Raw genomic sequence first — 12730 nt, 5'->3', positions numbered from 1 at the left:
TTAAATAGGAACAAATGTTAGCAAAGTTACGTATACTTCACATGATGTAAATAACTTCATGTTATGACTGTGACGTTAAGTCAGCATTGACTTCCAATCCGGCACAGGACTTGAACCCTGGTGAAGAATGAACTTAGGCGCACAAAAATCCAATTGGTTTTCTTGTGATACTTTGTGATATGAACATGAACGCTGCTTTTAACTTAGTAAACCAACAAAAACACATTTCTATGTGAAAAGTGAGCGCAGCACAGGCTGTCTCTCTCTGCAGTATTCATTCAGTGTTTGGGGAGCCAGAGTCTCAGCATGAAGACCATAAACTCGCACAGTTGTGTACACGTGTTGTCATGAGGGAGCATGTGAACAGATACTTCTTCATATTTATGATCCAGCCCCAGAGGATATCGCTGTGTTTTGTTAAGAAGCTGCACAGCAGATGATCCTGTCATCAGACCCTCAGAAACACTTTAACCCTTTCAGGCCTGAGTGAGATCTGGAGTGGATTTCCAAAATAAAATACACATCCTATGATTATAACCTTTTTTATTTAAACAGATTGACTTTGTTACACTATACTTTTGGACCTTTGCTTTAAAAAACTCTCATTATTTGTTTTGATATTGTGTCATTAATGTAATCCTGGCCTGAGTTTAACGCCTTCATAGAGGCTCTGTCGCTCCCATGCTCTTTACTTCTCACATTTCATTCATTTCTGGCCCAAACTTTCCTCCTCTGGCCCGCGTCTGGATGAAAATTGGCTTCAAAGAATAATTAGATTAAGTGAAAATCTAACAGGAAGTGTCTCATCAGCAGCTGAAATCATAGAACGTGTTGCGGCAGCTTAATCGTGTTTAATCTAGAAATGTGATAGAAAAGATTTGTGTCATTAGTTTGGAGTGGCACAGATTGCGTGCGTGTGTGTGCGTGTGTGAATGTTTATGTACACAAGTCATCTGTTTACCCCTCTGGTCAGGAGTGTGAACAGTGGCATGTGAAGGAGCTGGTGCTGGTGGTCTGTACAGAGATCCCTGCAGGGCGTCTTTACACACACAGAGACTTTAAGAGCACACAGAGCCGAGCGTGAATTAGCATTTTTTCAGAGCGACCACTTGTGACTAACAAAAGTTCAGTGAAGAAGAACAAGACTGGTGTTTTGAAAAATAGAATCACTAACTAAGTTATTACGATTAAAACAGTGGCCTTAATCTGCTGTTTGTTTTTATTTTGTGGGTTAGAGAGATATAGCAAACAGCTTACATCTTACTCCATAACCATAAAGATCTATCTCTGTAGAGATCCTTTCTAATGCTGTCTGACACTAAGAATATCAAGCACTTACAGTGTGTTTGCACTGAAAGATTATGTTGCAGCAATTAGAAACTGTCTCCCGGCTGCCAGCTAAAGCAATCGATTGAAGCAAGCCCAAAACTTTTACTTGTGCTCATTTAGACCCCCAGAATATTCAAAAATTTGGCTTAGGTATAACAATACAGGAATCTCACTTTAAAGGTAGAATAAGTAGGATGTTTTCTTACATTTTGTCAACAACACATTCAAACTGGGCCCCTCCTCCTGGGCTCGTCATCACCGGAAGCTCACTCTCACTCTCTCGTGCGAGAACACGCCCACCCCGCCGAGCCAACACCTACAGCATCACTGTTAGCTTTGCGCTAGCATGCTAACCACCGGTTAGCTTGTCCTACCCGGGTTGAGGCACCTACCTGTCCAACAGAAAGAAGGCCAACTCTGCATCGCTCTTTCGCCATGTTCGCCGGTCTGAATGGGGCCCAGCTGCTAATTTGAACCACTCCCACATTCACCTGTACGCTGTGATTGGCTCAGGGAACCACGACAGCGCCCCTCCTGAAAACGTCCCGTGCAAAGCAAAACAACAGAACAGATGCAGAGGGAAGGGTCTCACAAGGGTCTGCACGCATACTCACCAACACACGTATAGAGGCCCATAAGTGATGATTTATATTATATTTGTAAAAGTCTTTATTTTATTTTTCTAGGAAAATCCTGCTTATTATACCTTTGAGTTGGACCTATTTGCTATGACTTCTGGGCAAATTTAGACTTTCTGCAAGCTAAAAAAACACAACTAAGTAACTGAGTCAACTCTTTATCACTCCAGCAGAAAGTGTTGGCCGAAGAACTCAGCAACATCGAGGGCGTTTTATTGGGAGAGCAAAGAGAGCATCACAGAACAGGCTCAAACAAAAACAGCTGAAGCTGTCATGGATATCAAACGGGTTACTGCGCTCTCTGTAGCTGCTCTCCCTCTCATGACTCTCTCCAAACACAATGAGCCATGTTTCCTTTGGTGCTACTGGTCAGCACGTTTCACTGAAAGCATGGAAACATTGCTCGACATGGAGGCTGCCTGGGGTTAAGACGACTTGACTTTTAGTCCTAGAATATATTCATTAAAGACTAACACAACAGACCAGTCGGTAACAGGCCTCTAATCTTAGATCCATTAGCCCTTTTAGCGGCACAGCTCTTCAGGTTTTAACTGCAGTCTACACATTGCAACATTAATGTAGATGTATGGGATGTCTGATCCTTTATTGTGTCTCAGTATATGAGATCAGAGCTGTGTAAAGTAATGATTCTCACCAAACAGTACTCTGTTATTGATCTTGTCTGCTCACATCAGCTGCATCATTTGGAAAACAATGACACGCCTTCTTGCAGATGCTCGTGGACTGTAATATGAGGAAGACAACCTGTTGTTTCCAGACCGTAATTTATAAATCAAACTCCATCATCATACCGTCATCATCTATATCGTTTATCCTGTTCAGGGTCGCAGGGCGGCTGGAGCCTATCCCAGCTGTCATTGGGCGAGAGGCGGGGTCACATCTGGACTGATTGCCAAGACAGACACTCATTAATGCTCACATTCACACCTACAGGCAATTTTAGAGTCACCAATGAAGCTAACGAGCATGTCTTTGTGACTGTGGGAGGAAGCCGGAGTACCCGGAGGGAACCCTCACATGCACGGGGAGAACATGCAAACTCCACACAGAAAGGCCCCCTACGTCCGAACATGGATTAAAACCTGGAACCTTCTAGCTGTGAGGCGACAGCGCTAACCACATCAGCTAAATCTAATCATGTTAGCATTGTCATAGTTAGCATGCTGATGTCTTTGGCTGACTGACTGACTGACTGACTGACTGACTGAATGAGTGACGGTACTTTCAGAGCCGTAGAGAGAGAGTTGCGACATTGCAATGGCGGATCATGGAGCATGTTGGACCTCCACTGACACGACTCTCTGTCTATACGGCTCTGGATGCTTTGTTCGGGGAGTTGGCGGGGCTGCATCTCCGCTGTCGTCACGTACGTCCGCAGCGCGCACCTGCTTTCAAACACGTCGTCATCAGCCTCATAAGGACAGTGTCCTTGTAACACATTGCCCACAAAAGCGCACATTGACCTGATGCAGCCACATACGAGGTTTTGACCTCGTCTTGTTTAGGCAATACTTATGTTGAAAACTTTCATTTGACGCTGTCAGTGTCCGCCTTAAATCCCAGTATTGAAAGGCTCATCAGAGCTCATCAAAGTTGTGAATAAGAGCATCAGTGTTTACGCTGTGGTGTAACATTGATCTGTTGATTCTGTTCCTTTGTTGCATTTGCATTTAAAATGCTGTTATTGAGTCCTTTTGAACATTAAAGCGCCACCATCTTTTACAGAGTAGCACAGAGACAGAGCATGGAAACATGACTGTGCAGAATAAAAATTCAGACTATGCTCCATTGAGGTAACTTTCATGTAAACACACACCTACAGGAACTGCTTTGGAAATAAACACTCGTCCGGGTCCAACATTCAAACTATTTTCCACTTCAGAGTCTGGACGATTCCTGCTCTCGCACACCCCCTCCTCCAACGGGACTGAGCCGACACTGAGCTCAATAAACCTGATAATTTTGTTAAAGTTCACATGAGTTAGTTTTAATTAACATTTCTTTCAACATTCGACACTCAGAAAAACAACAGGAGAACCAACAGCATCTGTCTGTTTCTCCTGAGCAGCTGCACTGAGATGTCAGTCAAACTGAGAGACAGACCATGAGGAAGTCATTTTTAAGAGCTGCTTCTACTTACAGAACTTCTGTAATGTCCCATGAGAGCCAATCAGCTTGTTTACGTCCTGTTTCTTCACGTCTCTTTACTTTGAAGGCTGTGACTGATGATTTTGAAACTACGAAACAAAATGAAAAAAGCTAACAGATAAAGAGAAAGACTCTTAAAGTAACCAAGCAATAACCCCAAATGGCAACTGGTAATAATAGCACGCAAATGCATCTGTTTACATTCACCACAGGCTCCTATTTAACACTGTTAGCAGAGTGTGAAGCTCCAGCTAATAGAGCGCGGAGCATGCCTTTGTCTGGGCCTCTTATGAGTTCAGGTCCCGCCCTCTTTTGACCAGTCATGATCGTTGGCTTGGGCTGCACAGTGGTGCAGTGGTTAGCGCTGTCGCCTCATAGCTGGAAGGTTCGAAGTAGCGGAGGAGCAGCCCCGCCTACTCCCCGAACAAAGTATCCAGAGCCGTATAGACAGAGAGTCGCGTCGTGCAGGTCCAATATAGTCCATGATCCACCATTGAGAAGACGTAACTCTCTCTCTCTCTACGGCTGTGAAAGTAGCGTCACTCAGTCAATCAGTCAGTCACATACAGACCCGTGTGTAGGGCTGACTCCGGTGGTCAGCCAAAAACATCAGAATGCTAACTATGACACTGCCAACATGATTAGATTTAGCTGATGTGGTTAGCGCTGTCGCCTCACAGCTAGAAGGTTCCAGGTTTAAATCCATGTTCGGTCGTAGTGGGTCTTTCTGTGTGGAGTTTGCATGTTCTCCCCGTGCATGGGTGGGTTCCCTCTGAGTACTCCGGCTTCCTCCCACAGTCCAAAGACATGCTCGTTAGGTTCACTGCTGACTCTAAATTGCCCGTAGGTGTGAGTGTGAGCCCTGTGATTGACAGGTGATCAAGCCAGGGTGTAACCCCGCCTCTCGCCCAATGACAGCTGGGATAGGCTCTAGGCCACCCAATGACCCTGAACAGGGTAAATGGTGTAGATAATGGGTGCATGCATGGATGCTAACATCTGCTAATAAACATAAGAAACAAAGCACAGCTGAGGTTTATGGGAATGTCATTTAATTTGCTGATATTTGGCCCAAATTTTTTGACATATTTTGACTTGATGATGGAACTCAGAGTAGCTTAGCATAATTTATAGTTAAAAAACCCTCATACACCCTCTGCCTGAAACCACTCATTCAGCTCTGTCCCTTTAAGAAGCCCCGCCCCTACAAGCCTGCTTTCTTTTGATTGGCCTACAACGTGCAGCGTGTAGAAAAAACTGTGTGAAACCTGGCGTTCACAGCAGCCTGCAGACTGAGCTGAGAAGCCTGGGGATTACTCCAACATACTTTTACCTACAGATCTGAAACTTCACCCACGTTTAGTCTGGACATCCAACACTGTAACATTATATACCTGTCTTCAAATGTAAAACAGCATAATACCCCCTCTTTAGTTTTTCAAGTCATCCTGAGGGGAACAAATTTTGTGGCATTCGTCCAATAGTGCACAAGAAGTGAGGATTTAAACGGCCAGGTTTCCTTTGTACACTAACAGCCTCATGCACCAGTGCTACAGCTAACAGTGCTATTCTCGGTAGCGTGAACATCAGATGTGAAGGTTTGAGCCCAGAAGCTGCTCACATGACAGAGTGAACCCACGTCAGAACATCACCAGATCAGTGTGAGCTTATCATACTGCGGAGAGAAGTCCAGAGGAAGATAAGACTGTCAGTGTGCAGACTGAGGCTGACCTCAGGTCCGTCTGAGCTCCACAGAAGGACACCTGTGCTGCTGATAAGACGAGGCCTCGATGCAAGCATGTGCTTCACGTTAACTCCAAGGCCTGCTGTCAAAAACGACGCGTAATAAGAGATGATAAAAGCATAAAATGAATCTCATGTCATTTCACTGCTGTTCAGACGCTGATTAAAGCGACATAATTCACTAGATCAGAAGATTTATCCCTGCACCGAAGGCTGCAATAACGTCATTTCTAAACAGCCGGATTTTCAAAGTAAAAGCCTCACACAAGGTCAAGAGAGAACAGACCTCTTTGTCACTTACTCCAAATGCTTAGACTTTGATCTGAGCAGCTGTAATGTAAACTAACTCGTCATCGTTGTAATCTAACTTCATTGTGAACACCTTCAAAAGAAGACATTCAACATGCTGTAACTTTGTTAGATTTACATCATCCTGCAGAACAAGCTGCTGCATCAGATGTGCAGAGCAATGTTCGAGCCGCCTCCACGATAAAGCTTTGTTTAATCTGTATCATAACAATGTGTGCGCTGTGTATGCAATGACACGATGTACCCTGGTCAGTAATTAGGGGTTTATTTATACAGCACCTTTCAAAGCCAATGTTACAGAGTGCCTCACAGAAACAATAGAATGAGCTGAAGTTACTCCAAATGATTTAAGGCAGGGAGGGTTACCAACTGTGGGGGAGCAGAGGGAGAGATGTGAGGCAAAGGTTCAGCTTGTTCTGTTCGAGGTAAAAGGACCAAGGTGTCTGCTGGTGCTCTGATAAAGACAGGAAGTAAGTCATTGTTGTTTAGTGGCTGACATGGCGGCAGCATAACAAATCCAGGTCTTCTAAACATTAACGTGTTCTCCTGAGGGTCATAATCTCATATAAGGCCAAATGTTATTGGATGTGTTTCAAAATCACAGAAAAAGACGCTCCTTCTAACACTCACATTTTATGTTTGCTTCAGTTTCAAAGTAATCCAGAGACAGTTTTCTGTACATCCATGAGAAGGCTGCACACAGGAAGTGCTAACTGCTAATTCGGCATACTTTACATTAGCTTAATTGTAAACAACTTTTGGTTATATTTCACAGCTAACGGCATTCGTGTGATGACTGGTGGGTTCCCTTTCCAGAGTTGGGAGTTTTGTTTATTTGCCAGCTTTAAGTGCATTCATTATCTACACCGCTTATCCTGTTTAGGGTCACGGACCGGCTGGAGCCTATCCCAGCTGTCATTGGACGAGAGGCGGGGTTACACCCTGGACACATCACCTGTCAATCACAGGGCTGACACGTAGACACAGACAACCTTTCACGCTCACATTCACACCTACGGGCAATTTAGAGTCACTGATGAACCTGACGAGCATGTCTTTGGAAACCCGCTAACACTCTTTTTGGCTTAATGGGAAAGGTTACAGTCGGCACTCAGACTGGGTCAGATGACTCTGCATTAGACCCTCAGCCCTAACCCTAACGCCTCAGCTCCGATTGGCATCGATGGGAACACAAAACCCGTGTTGACGCGCTAATCTCCGCCCCCTTTCCGGCGCCACGCTATGCTCCGTCGGTAACTTCTGTGACTGCTCGACATCTCAGCTACAAATTCCGCCCGTCTCCGTCCGAGCAGTGTTCAAAATCTGTCGACGCCGAGTTTGATAAACAGACTGAATGAGTGATAGGTACAAGAAAGACCTAACCACCGAAACATCTTCACTGTTTACTAACCCTGTCTCTGGCGTGTTTGTGACATTAGACGGTGACGCAGCAGAAAAGAGACCAACAGGAGGATACTTCAGTGGCAATGGGAAAAGAGACAATCAGTATCTATAAGCGGGTCTTCCTGGGTCTGAAAAACTCACGTCAACGTGATAATTTCGGTGGGAAAGGGGTATAAAATACCTCTCTGCATTTTATACTGGTATATTGGTCACACTGGTAAATAGGACACAGCCATTTTAGAGATGAAACACTGATGTTACAAAGACTTTCATTGTTTAGGGCAAACTCTAACGTTCCATCCTCAATCACAAATTAGATGTGATCAGAGCATTTTGTAGACAAAACAGGAAGTACTAAAAACTCTCTTCCCATCAACCGAGCAGTGACTGTGGTCTGACTGGTGTTTGATGATAAGTTTGTTAACTCGGCGGCAAGACGTTAACCAGAATCTTCTCAGACATTTTTCCATCCTGAGGAGACGTTTTTCCTGATCAGGAACTCATTTTTTGTGAATGCCGGGTAACTTACTGTTTACATCCTCCGAGTTATGGGAAATGCAGTTCCCAAACGTGCTGAAAATGTTTATCTACCTCCTTAAGTGTCCTTGAAGCAGACTGGTCGCTTAAACAGAGGTGGGATTAATTATGCACTCTATCTACTCTACTCTGCATCTTCATGTTTTGACGTAAATATAAAGACAACAACTTTTTACATTTATTTTTACAGATAGTCTCTCCTCTCTCGTTCCTCTGAATCCTTCTTAATCAAACCAAGTTTCAAGTCTTGTTCATTTTTCTCCACATCCATTCATTTTCCAGAAGCTTCTGTCTGTGTATCCTAAATCTTCCTTAATGTTTCCCCTTCCCGTATTTCCATGTCACCTTCTTTAAGAAGAGCAGCTTCCCTCCTACACGTCGTCCGTTATCTGCTGTCTGACCTCTCTCCAAACTGTTCCCGGCAGCGATCACCGAGCTGTTCCCGTCTCTCGCCTTCCTTCCTGCCCTGGTTCACGTCTGGATGTGTCGTCCTAAAGTTAAACACAATCACTCCTTTTCTCGTGAAGTAAACTCTCAACACGCTCTTTGAGTCAACCGCCAGATGCTTCTTGTCTTTCTCACTGACCTGCTGGTTCTCTGGTTCATTTGGGTCATCTTTGACTTTATTGACATTATGTCTTCGCCCTGATTGCTGGGGCGAATGTGACATGTAGTGTGTACGTGCTTTGAGTGGTATGAAGACTATAAAAGTGGTATAGTAGAGCAGTCCATTTACTGTTTATAAATGTGAACACATACTCGATACAAATGTGGCTCGCTTGACACAGCTACGGCTTTCCTCTGTGACTAAGCAGGGGCTCTGATTCACCTGCACGCACAAACAAACACGTTTTACTTCTCTCTGCTAAACTTAGATTTAGCTTAAAATGTCACCAAACACTCTCCTTACACTCTCGACATGTTAGCAACTTATTACAATCAGGCTTCTCTGTTTAATCTCGACAAAATACCCGGAGCTGTCGCAGAAAAAGGAAAATATTTCCCTGTTGGTTGTTTGAGACAGAAGCTATCGATCTCAGGCTTCCTCCCACAGTCCAAAGACATGCTCGTTAGGCTCACTGGTGACTCTAAATTGCCCGCAGGTGTGAAGTGAGTGTGAAAGGTTGTTTGTCTCTTTAGCTACTTTCTCACTGGTCAAAAACCCGATAACACCTGCTAACACTTTTTTTCTAAATGGGCATTCAGACCCGGGTCAGATGACTCTGCAGTAGACCCGGGTAATTATCGCCTCGGCTCCGATCGGCATTGATGGGAACACAAAACCTGTGTCGACACGCTAAACTCCGCCCCCTTTCCAGCATGATGCTATGCTCCGTTGGTAACTTCTGCGACTCCTCATCATCTCAGCTACAAATTCCTGCCGTCTCCGTCCGAGCAGCGCTCGGACATTGTTCCAAATTTGTCGCCGCAGACTGACATAACAGACATAAACAGACTGACGCAGCAAAAAAAGAGACCTAAAGCAGGATACTTCACTGGCAATGGGAAACGAGACAATCTGCACATTTATTAGCAGGTCTTCCCGGTTCTGAAAATCCTGCGTCAACTTGCCAATTTCGGTGGGAAAGGGTTCATGTGTCAGCCCTGTGATTGACTGGCGATCAGTCCAGGCTGTAAACCCCGCCTCTCTGACAGCTGGGATAGGCTCCAGCCGCCCGTGACAGATAATGGATGGACAAATGTGTTCAAATGTGTTGCTTTTTAACTATGAGTGTATCATGTTTTTACTCCTCACTCTGACTAATGCTGCACATTTTAGCCCAAAACGAGCCTGTTTTTACCCAGAATCCTGTGTGTGACATTAGTGGCCTGTTGTGACTACATGTAGGTTTAAGTGTGTCCACCTTTAAGCCTCATTATCACCGACAAATAAGACTGATGTGTGTCTGAGTCACCGCCTCCTGTCCTCCTCACGGCTGCTCCTTGTGTGTCGTCTGGCAGCATTAACTGAAATCCCCCACACCTCTCCGTCTTTATCCCTCCTCTCTGTTGTTGTGGACAACACACACATGTTTGTCTGAGACCGCTCCCCCTGTGGGTTATGAGTGTGTGACCATCCAATTATATTAATGACTCAGGGACTCAGAATGTGCTCACAAATACCTGCACAGACAGCGGAGGGTTAAAGCCCAGGTGTGACACATACAGAACACTGCACAGCTGATTCATTGTGTGGTGTAAGCATGCACATGTAGCTGAGTTGCTTATTCACAGCAGAGTGACGCAGGGGGTCAATAAGCCTGCACACACACACATATATAGAGCTCAGAGCGAGATGCTCCTGCAGGAGGATTACGAGAGTAAACCTGTGAGTTCAATCTGCGGCTGCCGGCTAATTCCTGCTAAACACGTTCGCAGAGGACAGCGGAGCAGAGACAAGTCTGCAGCGTAGGAGAGAAGCAGCGCGCAGATATCTGGAGTTTTAGGAATCTTATTCCAGATTAATAAGAGTAAAAAGTTGTTTTAGTGCTGCGTGGACTCTTTGAGCTGAGACAGGGAGGTGAGAGAAGATTAAAGGAGAGGCAGGTCGTGCTTGAAAACAGCAACATGCAAATATGCTCCTGGACATCAATGGTAAAATGGTAAGACGTGTTCCCTGCCTTTTGTGGTGATTTGTGTGTGTTTTATATGTTTGTGACATTGACTTACACACAGTTTTTTTTATGTTTGCAGGTTTCAAGTACAGAAGAATGTGTCGGGCCCATGAGACTGACTCAGGAGCCCATTCAGGTAAGAACAGAGCCGACTGTGTAACACCTGGAGTCATGTTTGTGATCTCTGAGGGACTTTTGTTATTTGTACAGTAACTTAGACTGTATGTTTCCTGTGTTTCATACATGTTGGTTTTACAAGAACAATTAATTATCAGGGTATTGTTTTTATTGGTGGGTAGACAGTAGCTCTCAGTCTGTAGGGACTTGGCTTGGGAACCGAAGGGTGGCCGGTTCAAGTCCCGATACGGAGCAAGCACGGGAGAGGTGCTGTGTCCTATACTGGGCACTGTCGAAGTTAACGCATGTCCACGTGCAGCCCCCTCACTCTGACATCTCTCCATCAGTGCATGTCCCTTATTCTGTTTGTGCATGTGTGTGTGTAGCATGGTAATAATAAGAGAGTGAAACGATGTGGGGATTAATGAAGTATATCTAAAAGTAATAATAATTATTATTAGCTTAGTTTGAAGAGTATTTGTGTGATTAATTGATTCATCCTTTTGCCTACAAATGGCAAAAATTGCCTGTCAATATCTGCAGAGCCTTGTTAGACGGACTCAAATGTCATTTTTGTTGGACCATAACCCTGAAATATTCAGTCTGCAGTGATATATAACAAAGAAAGAAGCACATCGTCTCATTTCTGAGGCTGTGATAAAAGGAAATTTCCCGTTCTTTAAAGACATGATCCCAAAGTTCTTAGTTTTGATCTATTTGGCGGCACCTAATGCAGGTGCATACGTCCCAATTACGTCCACAGTTGGCTCCGGTTGTAACTCTTGATTTTCCTGGCTGACGGTCGCTTTCCTTTTCAGACTGTTTGCTTCATCTGAGCGTCGAGTTTGTTTCTTCTTCTTTGGATTTTCACTTCTTGTTGAAGTTGTATCTGTAGTCATCCATCTTTTCTCTGTTTGTTCAGCCACAGTAGATTACTGTTTACTCGCAACACTTGCAGAGAGCGGAAAAGCAGCCGCTTAGCTCCGCCTACCCTCTCTGGCAGACCAACCACTGCTGGCTGATGGGAAACGCGTCACTAACTGGGCACCACTTGTGACACCCAGTCTGTAATACTGTAAATGCAAAGGCTTTCATCAGTGGGCCATAGGCTCAGTCACCATTGTGTTACCTCATTGGGCGACAGATGGAGACTTAACAGACATTTATTTAAATGAAAATCTCCCAGATTGTCACTTTTGAAAAATGACTCACTACTTGTGTCGTGTGAAGACGTGTTCTGTTTGTGTTTTTATTATCAGAATGGTTCTGGATCAGTTATGTGGGTTTATGTGGCAAAATTTGAAGACAAAATAAGTTGGATTTTTATAATAATTTTTTATAATTGATCAATTTGTATGGCTTCTTAGATTAAATACACCTTTGACCTGAGGTTGTTCAGATTCTAGGGATATAATGTATTTAGAAATGACATCACAATAAGGAAAAATAACAATGTAGGCACTCGCAGACGATGTCTTTTACAGAGCTCTAAGGGTTAAAGAATATCTGCCACAGCTTGTTTTGTTTGTAAATGTATACATTATGGATGTATTTGATGTTCTGCTTCTTAGTAACATGACTCGATTACGTCCTGACGACCACAACACACTGTGTGACCTACTTCCTGAGCAGAGCGCACTCTTATTATCGCTGCAGTCTTGGTTTTAGAGCAGCTTCATTCGTGTGAAACTGCCCACATTCACACCTCGTTGAGTCTGCTCTCTGCGCCGTCCGTCCTGCTGCTCCACAACTTGTAAATATTGCAGCTTGGGTCGGTTGAGTTGAGTCGGGGATTGTGTGTGCTCATCCTCTGCTGAGGGGATTAGGCCGTGTGCTGCTCAGATTTAACCTTATGTAACAAAGAAAGTA

General features: G+C 44.4%; 1 protein-coding gene across 2 annotated transcripts in view; it reads left to right on the top strand.

The window, feature by feature from the left end:
• Positions 1–12730, top strand: part of pde8b (phosphodiesterase 8B) — a 40441-nt gene that overhangs the window by 1972 nt on the left and 25739 nt on the right. For both annotated transcript variants that reach the window (XM_069673102.1, XM_069673101.1), the window contains exon 2: positions 10824–10880. In XM_069673102.1, the coding sequence (XP_069529203.1) occupies positions 10824–10880 (57 nt within the window). The remainder of the gene's footprint in view (positions 1–10823; positions 10881–12730) is intronic.

Source organism: Semicossyphus pulcher, unplaced genomic scaffold, assembly GCF_022749685.1.
Source record: "Semicossyphus pulcher isolate SPU_LCO1_2020_fin unplaced genomic scaffold, fSemPul1.0.p SCAF_22, whole genome shotgun sequence".
In the NCBI taxonomy this organism is placed as follows: Eukaryota; Metazoa; Chordata; class Actinopteri; order Labriformes; family Labridae; genus Semicossyphus; species Semicossyphus pulcher.
This window is presented reverse-complemented; position numbering and strand designations above follow the sequence as displayed.